The sequence below is a fragment of the Myotis nattereri genome (genome assembly GCF_964212035.1).
Source record: "Myotis nattereri genome assembly, chromosome: 6".
Classification (NCBI taxonomy): Eukaryota; Metazoa; Chordata; class Mammalia; order Chiroptera; family Vespertilionidae; genus Myotis; species Myotis nattereri.
The window spans coordinates 38,168,419-38,180,826 of NC_138081.1; the positions used below are offsets into that span (position 1 = coordinate 38,168,419).

Here is a 12,408-nt window from a genome sequence, read left to right on the forward strand (position 1 = left end):
AAAAGAAAAAAGAAAAAAAGGAGCAGTTGGGAGCTTCAGTCACCCGCGAGCCTGAAAACAGCCCTCAGCCCCTCACCCAGACTGGCCAGGCACCCCAGTGGGGACCCCCACCCTGAAGGGTGAGTGACCAGTTGCAAACAGTCATCATCCCCTCATCCAGGCTGGCCAGGCACCCCAGTGGGGACCCCCCACCCTGAAGGGTGTGTGACCAGCTGCAAACAGCCATCATCCCCTCACCCAGGCTGGCCAGGCACCCCAGTGGGGACCCCCACCCTGATCCAGGACACCCTTCAGGGCAAACCAGCCTGCCCCCACCCATGCACCAGGCCTCTATCCTATATAGTAAAAGGGTAATATGCCTCCCAATACCGGGATCAGCGTGACAGGGGGCAGCGCCCAAACCCCCTGATGGCCCTGCGGCTCTGTGTGTGACAAGGGGCGGGGCCACAACCTCCCTATCCACCCTGCTCTGTTCGTGACAGGGTGCGGCCCCCCAACCCCCTGATCGGCCCTGCTCTGTGTGAGACAGGGTGCAGCCCCCCCCCCCCCGTCCAACGGGCCCTGCTCTTTGTGTGACAGGGTAGAGCCATAACCTTTCCATCGGCCCTGCCCTGAGTGTGAGAGTGGCGGCGCCCCAACCCCCTGTTCGGCCCTGCTCTGTGGGTGATAGAGGGCGGCGCCCCAACCCCCTGATCTGCCCTGCTCTGTGGGTGACGGGGCGGTGCCCCAACTCCCTTATCGGCCCTACTCTGTGAGTGACGGGGGAGATCCTCAACCCCCTGAAGGGCCCTGCTCTGTGCATGACAGGGAGGAGCACCCCAACCCCTCTGATGGGCCCTGGTCTGTGCGTGACGGGGAGCTCCCCAACCCCCTGATCGACCCTGCTCTGTGCGTGACAGGGTAAGGAGCCCCAACCCCCGGATTGGCCCTGCTCTGTGCGTGACAGGTGGTGGCGCCGCAACCTCCCTATCGACCCTGCCTTGAGTGTGACAGGGGGCGGTGCCCCAACCCCCCAATTGGCCCTACCATGAGCGTGACTGAGGGTGGCATCGCAACCTCCCAATCTGCCCTGCTCTCTGCATGACGGGGCGGCGCCCCAATTCCCCAATTGGCCCTGCTCTGAGCACAACCAGGGGCTGCACCTAGGGATTGGGCCTGCCCTCTGCCACCCAGGAGCAGGCCTAAGCCAGCAGGTCGTTATCTCCCGAGGGGTCCCAGACTGCGAGAGGGCACAGGCCAGGCTGAGGGACCCCCCTTCCCCCCGAGTGCACAAATTTTTGTGCACCGGGCCTCTAATATTTGTATAATTTGGGAACAGGCAGAAATCATTTTTAACTTGGTTGTATTCAACTACATTATTGTTCTACGCTTATAAAATTTTCAAAATGTTCAGATGGAAAAGATAAACATTATGGCAAATAGACTCAGCAATATTTGTAATGCAGATGACATATATTATGTTAATATCTGTAATAGACTAAGAACTCTTAAAGATTGAAGAAAAAAAGGAAGTGGAAAAAAAAAGGAATAGACAAAGAAAATTCAGATAATTAGCTACCACATGGAAAGTACAAATTAGTAAGTTAAAAATGACTTCTCCCTGTTCCCAAATTATACAAGTGTTAAATATACTTATTTATACTTACAGGTTGCTGTAACACTAATTTCTTCTTGCTGAATAGATTACACTTTAACGTGCGATTTAATGGATTGTTCTTCCAAATAATCTTTCAAATGGCATTTTAAACCCCACTTAATAATCATATTCTAAACCTACTTTCAAATTGAATACAAAATCAGTTAATATAAACTTCTGGCAAGAATCTGAGAAAAAGAGTACTTTTGTAATTTGCTGATGGAAAAGAAAGGTGTTAGGATCTTTGGGGAAAGCAGTGTAAAAAATATCTATTGAAAAACTTTAAATGTATATGGAATGACCAAATAATTCATTCCCTAGACTCAATTTCAAAGGAATCTTCCTCTCCAGTACATAAGAATGTATGTATAAAAATGATTCTTGGCATACAACTGCATACAAAATCATTGCCCATTAATATGGAAATGGATAAAGAATTTATGGTATATCCACATCATGGACTATTGTGCAGTCACTGACAAAAAAATTAAAACTATATTAATGACTTAAAGTTTCTACTTGGTACTGTTAAATGGGAATACCAGGATGCAGAAATATGTGCATATTTTCTTATTTTTGTAAATTACTTATAAAAAAAGATTTTTTAAAACCTGTAAAAAATTATATGTGGGGCCCTGATTTGAATTGTGCTCCTCCTATACACCAAAAATATTGCAGGTTCAATCCCCAGTTGGTCAGGGTGTGGGGGGTGGGGGGGGCGGTTCGGGTTTTGAACAGCTGATGTTCCTGTCCCTTTCCACTCTCTCTCTCTAAAAAAATTTTTTTTAAATCAAAATATATCTTTGGCTAAGGATGAAAAAAATTATACATGGGTTTATATATACACGTCATGGATTACAGGAATATAGATAAAAATATGGGAACATACATATTTGGTTGTTAAGGTGGAAACCATAAGGAAATAAAAGAGCAATTACAAAGATAAAAGAAAAAATAAGGATTTATATTTTTTAATATAATCTTGAAGGATGCCTTTCCAAATGTGTCTGCACAAGCAATAATAGCAAATGAAGTGATGAATATATTGGAGTAAATGAAAAATACAGAACAGTGTAGCAAAACATCATAAAAATAATTTGATAGGTAAATGCAAATAAAGAAAAAATAAGGAACTGTGAAACAATGTGAGTTGGTCCTTTATATATTTTTAATTTCTTAAAAAAATCAAGAAATAGAAACAAACTATAGAAAAATGACTAATGGAAATGAATAGAGTTCAAACTAGTAGTAAAGTATTGAAAATGAAACTAAAACAATATATTTTGTTAACTGTTAGTGCTGAAACACTTTTCAAGTATAATAGTATCTCATTTTGGATAGTGTTTGGAGGAACGTGGTATTGAGTATGTAAATTGGTAACATAACTTCTGTAAGGCAATTTGGCAAAAATCATATATATCTGGATTTAGCTGTGAAAATGCTTCTTGGAGAATGTGTCATGCAAAAAGTCCAGAAAGAACTCAGATGTCAGCATAGTAGAATTCAATTAAATAAATAATGGATTTCCAGGTGATAGAATTTGTGGGTGAGCAGATTTCAACTGGAACATTGAACAATTAGAGTTCCTCAGAGATCTTTTAGAGGCTCCTTGGAAGGGTATGGACTACCCTAGTTCTAGACTCAGTCTTTACTATGGATTTACCTGGAGCACTTCTTAAATTATTTATCTACTAACTAGAGGCCCGGTGCACGAAATTTGTGCATGTGGCGGGGGTTCCCCCTCAGCCTAGCCTGCATCCTCTACAATCTGGGACCCCTTGGGGGATGTTCGACTGCCGATCCCTGTGGGATCGAGCCTAAACCAGCAGTCAGACATCCCTCTCACAATCCGGGACTCCTGGCTCCTAACAGCTCACCTGCCTGATCGCCCCTAACTGCTTCTGCCTGCCAGGCTGATTGCGCCCCTGCCAGCCTGATTGACGCCTAACTGCTCCCCTGCCGGCCTGCTCGCCCCTAACTGCCCTCCCTGCAGGCCTGGTCCCCCTCGACTGCCTTCCCCAGCAGCCCTGGTCCCTCCATCCTCCCCCCCCTGCCAGCCTGGTCACATCCAATTGCCCTCCCCTGTCTGCCCGATTGCCCCAACTGCCCTCCCCTGCCAGCCTGATTGCCCACAACTGCCTTCCCCTGCCAGCCATCGTGTGGCAGCCATTTTGTGACAACATGATGGTGGCTATTTTGTGCATCACGCATGACGCCACCTAGGCTTTTATTATATAGAATTATTGAACTACATAACATGTCATTTGAAGAAATAATTCTAAAGCTAAAAAGTTTTAAATCTATATTATATGTTACTATTAATATGTGGGAAAATATTTATAATAAATCTGTTAATAAGCCTGAAAGAGCAGTTTACAGGAAAAAATGTGTGTGCATCACATTTTGTTTTATTTTTTTCCTGTGACATAGATCACAGAAATGTCTCTGTAGGTATAATGAGAATAGTGCTTATCTCTACGCATTGAACATTTTTCCCTCTTGTTTTTTTTATCAGGATAATGTTTTAGTCTTGTGATGGTAATAAAGTTTTTAACATAACTAATTATTTTAAATTATACTTATGCTAGAAGCCTGGTGCATGAAATCGTGCATGGGTGGGGCCTCTCTGGGTGGCCTGTGGAGATCGGGCCGAAACCTGCAGTCCAAAAGCTGCCTGCAGCTCCTGCTCATCCTGGTACCACTGTGTCTTCTGTGGGCTTGCGCCCAATCAGTCCCAATCAGGAGAGGCTCGCACTGCCACAGCAGCATTCACCATCCATGACCCCTTCGTCTGGCATCCTCTTGAGGGGAGTGATCTTTGTAACGGGCTGAAATCCACTCTCTAACATTCCCCAAGGGGCCCTGGATTGTGAGAGGTTTCAGGCCAGGCCGAGGGACCCCACCAGTGCACGATTGGGCCTGGGAGGGACCGCAGGAGGGCTCTAGGGTGTGTCTGGCCCATTCACTCAGTCCCAATCCGCCGGACTCCAGCAGCAAGCTAACCTACCAGTTGGAGCGTCTGCCCCCTGGTGGTCAGTGCACGTCATAGTGAGCAGTTGAGCAGCCTTAGCATATCATTAGCATATTACACTTTGATTGGTTGAAAAGTGGACCAGTCACTGAACAACCGGACACTTAGCATATTAGATTTTTATTATATAGGATAAATATTTTATGCCCTGGCCGGTGTCACTCAATGGTTAGAGAGTTGGCCTGAGCACTGAAGGTCTTGGATTCGATTTCTGGTCAAGGGTACATGCCTGGGTTGTGGGTTTGCTCCCCACCCCAGGGTGCACTCCAGAGGCAACTAGTTGCTGTGTCTCACATCAGTGTTTCTCTCTCTCTTCTCTTGCTCTCTCCCTCCTTCTTCCCTTCCTCCCTTCTACTCTCTGGAAAAGCAATGGGAAAAATATCCTCAGGTGAGGATTAACCAATATATATCTATTTAATAAATCAACTAGTTAAAGTTTAATATATAAAGAAGCATCCTTTATTAATGCAAATAGCCATACCCTTAAATCACCTGTTTGCTAAAGAATTGTTGATTTAACCCCAAGTTCTACAACCACTACTACTGTTAGTAGCTAACTTATCTAGTATTTTACTGTGCATGAAGCACTGTGCTAGGCTGTTTATAGGCCTTAGCTCATTTGAGTAGATACTCTTCATATTTTACAATTTAGGAAACCAAAACTTATGAAGTTATTAAGTTTACAAAATCAGATTAAAAGATGTGTGGCTGTGATTTGAAACCAAGCAGTCTTATTCCCAGAATACCATTTTTCACTGTTGTGCTATTCTTTTAAAGTAATAACTAGATAAAGTATAGCTATATAACATTGAAGAGTTTATTATTATATAAAATAAAAATTTTTACTTCATCTGACACCGCTGAAGTAAAATTAATCTTATGTTTTGATAATTACATTTCTCATATTGGATCTTCTGCATATATATACTTAGTTCAAAGCCTTGTTTTAGTACTTTATTAAGTGAAAATTTTTTTCTTTTTCAGTTTGGTAATTCTATTATCAACACACCTCTAAAACGTCGCAGGGTGATTGCTCAAGAAACTTTAGTTGATCCTGTATCTTTAAGCTGCCCAAGTTCCTATGGCAGTGTCATTTTAAACTGTCGAAGTATACGAGTAGGGACGCTCTTTCGGCTATTAGTAGAACCTGTAATTGTAAGTACATTCTTCTGTGTTCATTGTACCAACTATAAGATTTATAATTCTGTGGCTAAGGCTAATAAGTAATACTTTAAAATATGTGAGTTAAAATACTTGATAGAATATTAAATTATTTTAAGATGTTATATTTATTTAATAGAATATAAATAATTATAAGTAAATCCTAACCATAAAAGTCAGTAAGAACTTTTTTATAATTCATTGTTCAAGGTAGTGACATATTCATTGTGGGAAGATACTTAGTATTTTAACTGAGTTAAAAACTTTCCACTTCTCACTTTTTTAAAAAATAAATTTTTATTGATTTCAAAGAGGAAGGGAGAGTGGGAGAGAGAAACATCAATGATGAGAGAGAATCATTGATCGGCTGCCTCCTGCACATCCCCTACTGGGGATCTAGCCTGCAACCCAGGCATGTGCCCTTGACTGGAATTGAACCTGGGACATTTCAGTCTGCAGGCCAATGCTCTATCCACTGAGCCAATCCAGCTAGGGCTACTATTTTATTCTTAATGCCAACTCAATGAAAACAGTATTTTAAAGAATATAATGACAGAAAGAAGAATCCAAAAGTTTTGGAGTCTGCAGAAAAATGTCTTAAAGCACTAAGACTCCTAGAAATAGATTATTGAACTACTATAGCCACTCAGAAGGCACTGGTTCAGTATCCACAAAACCCAAAGGACTTTTCCATAGTCCTTTAATTTTTATCTCTCATACGTGTTTTCTTATTATTTTACTGCTACCAATCCAATTCAAATTTGCATTTTCTGTTTGAAAATTTAATGTAATCTCCTTAACTAGCTTTCTTAGTCATCATTTTTCTTCTTCTCTAATATACTCTATACATTGTTGGTAAATTGATCTTCCTTTAGCACTGCACTATTTTGTAAGCCTTTATAATTCCTTAACTTGGTGTGCCTGGCTATCCATTTCTAACCTTTTAAACTCTGTCTTGTAGTATTCTTCTTTATACATAAAGTAATATCTTTAAGAAAACACATTGTATTAGGAAAGTTAAAAGGTTGCTTTATTATTATGTAAATTATGGTAACTAATAGCTATTTATTTTCTAGGATTTATGATTCTAGAATAAATATGATCAAAAGGGGGAAAAACTGTATAGGTTAAGTTTATAGGAGAAAATGAAATGTGGACCTGATTTCTTATGCAAGAAAAGCCATATGGGAAAAGAGCAATCTTTTTTCCATCAAAAAACTCTAGCTTCTCATTATTTAAAAACTAGAATGATATTAAATACTCCAGAGATCTAAAGCAAATTATATATAGAAAATTTATTATTGCCCAGCAGCATTGTTATATAGCAGGGTTTTCAGGGATTTATGAAGCTTTTGTTTTGTTTCAAGCCTTCATGGTACAGATTATCTTTGATGGGACTGTCAGAGAATAAAAGTGTTATACTATGTCTTATATGTCAGAAATGTCCAGGAATGTCTTATTGGTTTTATGGCGTTCCCCCTACATTATTCAGAACTCCTTAGTATGATAATTAAGGTTGTTAATTTAGCCATTTAGTTGAATGTTTCATAGTCTCAAGGCTATCTAGCAAGAACAACATCAAAATTTGAATGAATTTTTTTACATGAAAGTTACAGATTAATATGTATATGATCTACTGAAGAAAAACTGAAGTTAGTTTAAAAAATAAAAGGCAGCGTGTATAATATAAAATATGTTACTATAGGTTTTTTTTTTAATTAAAATGCTAAATGAAATATTTCAGCTAAAAAGTAGTTGTGCTTATGATTTGGAAATTTGCAATCTGTTATTAATCTTCCTTGTACCATGGGATTTAGCCAAAGAACATTTTTTATAAGGTATAGTGGAACTGTAATTTCTTCAGATTGTGTGTTAAAAGATGATTTGACATTTTCTTTCTGTACATAACTTCTTTTATGTTTTGCACTGAAACGATATATATCTGCCGTGTCATTATTAATCTAAGAAACAGATTTTAAGTATTTTACAGTGGAAAGACTTGACACACTGCCTTCAACAAGTGATTAAGCTTGTATCAATAGTGGGGCTGGCTGGTATCATGTGCCTTCGATGTAGTGTAGTCCAGAGTGTTGTACATTTTTTAGAACCTAGCGTGGATTTTTTCCAAGGCTATTTATAAAAAGCAGAAGGAGGTTTCTCTCTGTTATAGACAGTAGTAAACAAAAGAGAGACTAATGTAACATTGCCTTGACAGAATCATCAGGGGAAATTTAAGGCAAATATAAAGGATAATTTTGAGCAGTTGGAGAAATTTGAGTATGAACTGTATGTTGAATGAACTTAATTTTGACTTTCCTAGATGTTGTAATAATGAACCTTTCTGCCTTTATACTGGTTTAGCAAAAGAGAAATGACTGTGTGTGTGTGTGTGTGTGTGTATGTGTATGTATCATATATATATATATATAAAAGCCTAAGCAACTGAACTACCAGTCTACTGGTCGCTATGACGTGAACTGACCACCAGGGGGCAGACGCTCAACGCAGGAGCTGACCCCTGGTAGTCAGTGCACTCCCACAGCCAACCTCCCACGGCCGGCCAACATCCCGCAGCCAAACACCTGCAACCCCAATAGGCCCCGATCTCCAGCCAGGCTGAGGGACCCCAACTCTACACAAATTCGAGCACCAGGCTTCTAGTATATACATAAAGAATGATTAAGTGTAGGAAGATACTAAAGTTAGTGAATCTGGGTATGAGTATTCAGGTATTTATTGTAATACTAGAGGCCCGGTGAATAAAATTCATGCACTAAGGGGGTGTCCCCTCAGCCCAGCCTGCTCCCTCTCGCAGTCCGGGACCCCTCGGGGGATGTCTGCCTGCTGCTTACGCCCAATATCCCCAGGGATTGGGGCTAAGCCAGCAGTCCGTGACCCCTCGCTCCTTACCACCTGACTGCAGCAGAGGCAGGGAGAGGCTCCTGCCACTGCCGTTGGCACTTGCCAGCCATGAGCCTGGCTTCTGGCTGAGTGGTGCTCCCCCTGTGGGAATGCATTGACCACCAGGGGGCAGCTCCTGCATTGAGCGTCTGCTCCCTGGTGGTCAGTGTGAGTCATAGTGACCGGTCGTTCTGCCATTGTGTTGATTTGCATATTAGGGTCTTAGATAGCATTTTCTCAGTTTTCTTTGAAATTATGAAAAAACAAGTCAATAGTATAAGAATATTCTCAGTATTTGAATCAGAAAGGTGAGGCCTACCTTTTTGAGAGGTAATTTGGAAGTGGGGACGTTATCTTGTTTTATATTTATGCACATGGTAGATGATTTATTTCTTCTGCCCTCTGTAATCTAAGTGCCGAATAATATGTCATTTAGGTTGTTTGTAGCAAAATCCTCATAAATCTAGATTGGCATTAATTTGTTTTATTTTTTTAGTTTTGTTTAGATTTTATCAAGATACCGCTAGAAGGTAAGCTAACTTGAACTTTTTTCACACTAAAGCACTTTACAGGAATGAAAGATTAAATTAAATATACTTATTAGGTATATTTTAACACATTGTGGACAGATCATGAGAATTCTCACTTTATATTATACAGTGTTTTACAAAGTATCATACTTTAAAAAAGATATTAGTTTGTAAGAACATGTAATAAATAACTTCAAAATGCAGTGGGTATTTAATTTTAAAGCATTCCTTTAATATTTATGTAAAACATTTTTTGTAGTCGTTCAGTAGACACTTACCTGGGCATTGGGTAAAGCTAGCAATAAAACTACTGGTCCGCAATGTGTTGATAGTGTGATTTCATTCTGTAACATCACAAAATCTATGTTTAATTGTAAGTATACTTCATTAGGACCCTCTTTTGGAAATGCAGAAGCTTCTTTAAGATAGTTATAAGGATTTTTCTTCATTTCCCACTAGAAGTTACTTTTTACAGAGCGTAATAAATGTGTTTTACTTTAAACTTCTATTTTCTCACACTCTTCTTCATTTATGAATTTGCTGTTTTAAGAATTGATTCATTTTCCATTTCCATTTGTTTTCCTCCAGAAGCAGAAGCTGATCCAGTAGGCTTTACTTTAAATACCTCTGATCTAACTAAATGTGAATGGTGTAATGTCCGTAAATTACCAGTCGTATTTCTTCAGACAATACCGCCAGTTTATGAAAAGCTGAGCATGCTGATACAAATGAGTATGGATGATAAAGTTTGGACTCATTGTAAAAGAATGCATAAGTTAACAAGTAAGTTATGTAGATTGGATTCTAATAATAAGTACAATCCATTGACTAGCAGAATGTGAATATACTTTGATAGATCCTTTACATGTATATTATATTATAGTAGAGGCCCGTTGCATGAAGAGATTTGTGCAGTAGGCCTTCCCTTCCCTTGGCTGCTGGCACCAGTTTTCCTCTGGCACCCGAGACCCAGGCCTTCGCTCTGGCTGGGCTCTGGCCAGAGCCCCCTCGCCCCCCAGCCATCAGGCCTTGCAGCTCCGCCGATCCTGGGGCCGTGAGGCCTCGCTGCTCAGCGGGCTTTGGGGCCATTTGGCTTCGCTCCACCGCTTGGAGCCTATGTATGCAAATTAACTGCCATCTTTGTTGGCAGTTAATTTGCATATTGCCCTGATTAGCCAATGGGAAGTGTAGCGAAGGTATGGTCAATTACCCTTTTTGTCTTTTATTAGATAGGACTAGAGGCCCAGTGCAGAAATTGGTGCACTGGTAGGGTTCCTAGCGGCTGCCAGCCAGGTACTCCCTCCCTTCCACTGGCCGCCTGCCCCGTCCCCTGGTTGAACTCCTGGATGAACTCCCATCGAGGGGGCAATTTGCATATTATGCTTTTATTATATAGTATTATATTATATTTATTATATTTATTATAAGAACCTTGTAGGATAGATCTTACTTTCCCCTTTTATAGATGAGGAAAAGCCCACATGAAGTGGAAGTTCTAATGATAAGACACAGGTTTGCTCATTGATAAAGTTTTCAAAATGGTTAAAACTCCAAAGGTCTGCACTCTTTGACCTTGTATTATATGGGTAAAATGATTTTTTAAAATATTTTCAATTACAATTTGCTTTCAATATTATTTTGTATTGGTTTCAGGTGTACAGCATAGTCCTTAGATAAAATGAACTTTTTAAAATGCACTGATAGGTACTAAGTACAACCATATAAATTGGAATCCTTGAAATTTACCCTGAATTAGAAGTTTGCAAGTTCGTAGAATGTATCTTCAATCTCTATAATTAAAATGATATGGTTCTGATATTTATGGCATAGCATGAATATTTGTAAAATAAATACTTTTCAGCAGTAATTGCTGCTTCAGCTTAAGAGTTTGCACATTAGTGAATAGCAGTTTTTACAGCTAAATTTTCTAGCTCACTTGGAAATTTTATTTGTGTTTGATAAAATTTTTAATTTATACATATGTAAAACTATAAATATATCTTGATCCTATTAGATGAAGTAAATCAGTTATACCCACGAATAGATTTGTTCTTGAGCTACTGCTAGAGTAATGTGTTCTGATTCCTTTCTCTTAATAATTTAGGTGACATTGTCAGGTAACACTGTCACTGGTCTTTATTTTATATTTATTTTATATACTCTGCCAAATATTGTTTTGAACATTGACACAGGGATTTCTGGTGATGTTCTTGGAATAACTAGTTGTTACTCTTTTTCTAATAACTTCCTATATACTTATTTTTTTCTTTTAGACTTATAGTTATATTGATTTCTTTTCAGATTTGGAAGAACAGTATATAATTTTAATTTTTCAAAATGCCCTTGATGCTCAAGCAAATACGGTATTTGAAAGTATCGTTACTGAAATTGGTATAAAGAATAATGTATCCAATTTTTTTGCGAAAATTCCCTTTGAAGAAGCCAATAGCAGACTTGTTGCCTGTACAAAAACCTATGAAGAAAGGATCAAAGGAAGTTGTGCGCAAAAAGAAAACAAAATTAAAAATGTAATTATGCTTTTTAATTTTAAAAATATAATCTTAAATAACATATAGCTTTAAAGGGAAATATGTTTTATTATGATACTATTCACTTCAGAGTTAGATTTTTTAAATTCCATCTCAGAATTATTTGCTTTTATTTGCAATTTGTAAACTATGTTGTGTCAAAATATAATGGTGAATAGGTGACTTTGTGACAAAAATAGTACTTGGTACAGGTCTTAGAAGCATTTTTAGTTCCTTTCCATACTCTATTCTTTTTTTTTTTTTTTAAATATATTTTTATTGATTTTAGTGAGAGACGAAGGGAGAGAGAGAAGTATATTCTGACTGCTTTCTGCACATTCCCCATTGGGGATTGAGCCTGCAACTTAGGCAGTTGCCCCAACCGATAATCAAACTGGTGACCTCTGAATGCATGGGTCAGTGCTCAACCACTGAGCCATGCAGGCTGGGCTCCATACTCTTCTTCTTTTCTTTACTTTTCATCTCCTTTTTCTCTCTTTTTTCCCCCTCTTTCAACATACATATACATTACTGCTATATTCCAGTCTGTTATTACCCTGCTGGTTTCCAGTGATGCCATAGGCTTCGATAAAAATAAAGGAATTGGGTCCCTGATGTAGA

General features: G+C 39.2%; 1 protein-coding gene across 4 annotated transcripts in view; it reads left to right on the top strand.

The window, feature by feature from the left end:
- The window catches only part of SENP6 (SUMO specific peptidase 6), a 115,515-nt gene that overhangs the window by 73,582 nt on the left and 29,525 nt on the right, over positions 1–12,408 (top strand). For 2 of the 4 annotated variants that reach the window (XM_081094855.1, XM_081094856.1), the window contains exons 11-15: positions 5,035–5,055; positions 5,652–5,822; positions 9,226–9,259; positions 9,848–10,042; positions 11,561–11,787. In XM_081094855.1, coding sequence (XP_080950981.1) covers positions 5,035–5,055; positions 5,652–5,822; positions 9,226–9,259; positions 9,848–10,042; positions 11,561–11,787 — 648 coding nt within the window. The remainder of the gene's footprint in view (positions 1–5,034; positions 5,056–5,651; positions 5,823–9,225; positions 9,260–9,847; positions 10,043–11,560; positions 11,788–12,408) is intronic. The other 2 variants (XM_081094857.1, XM_081094858.1) reach the window with 1 other exon arrangement.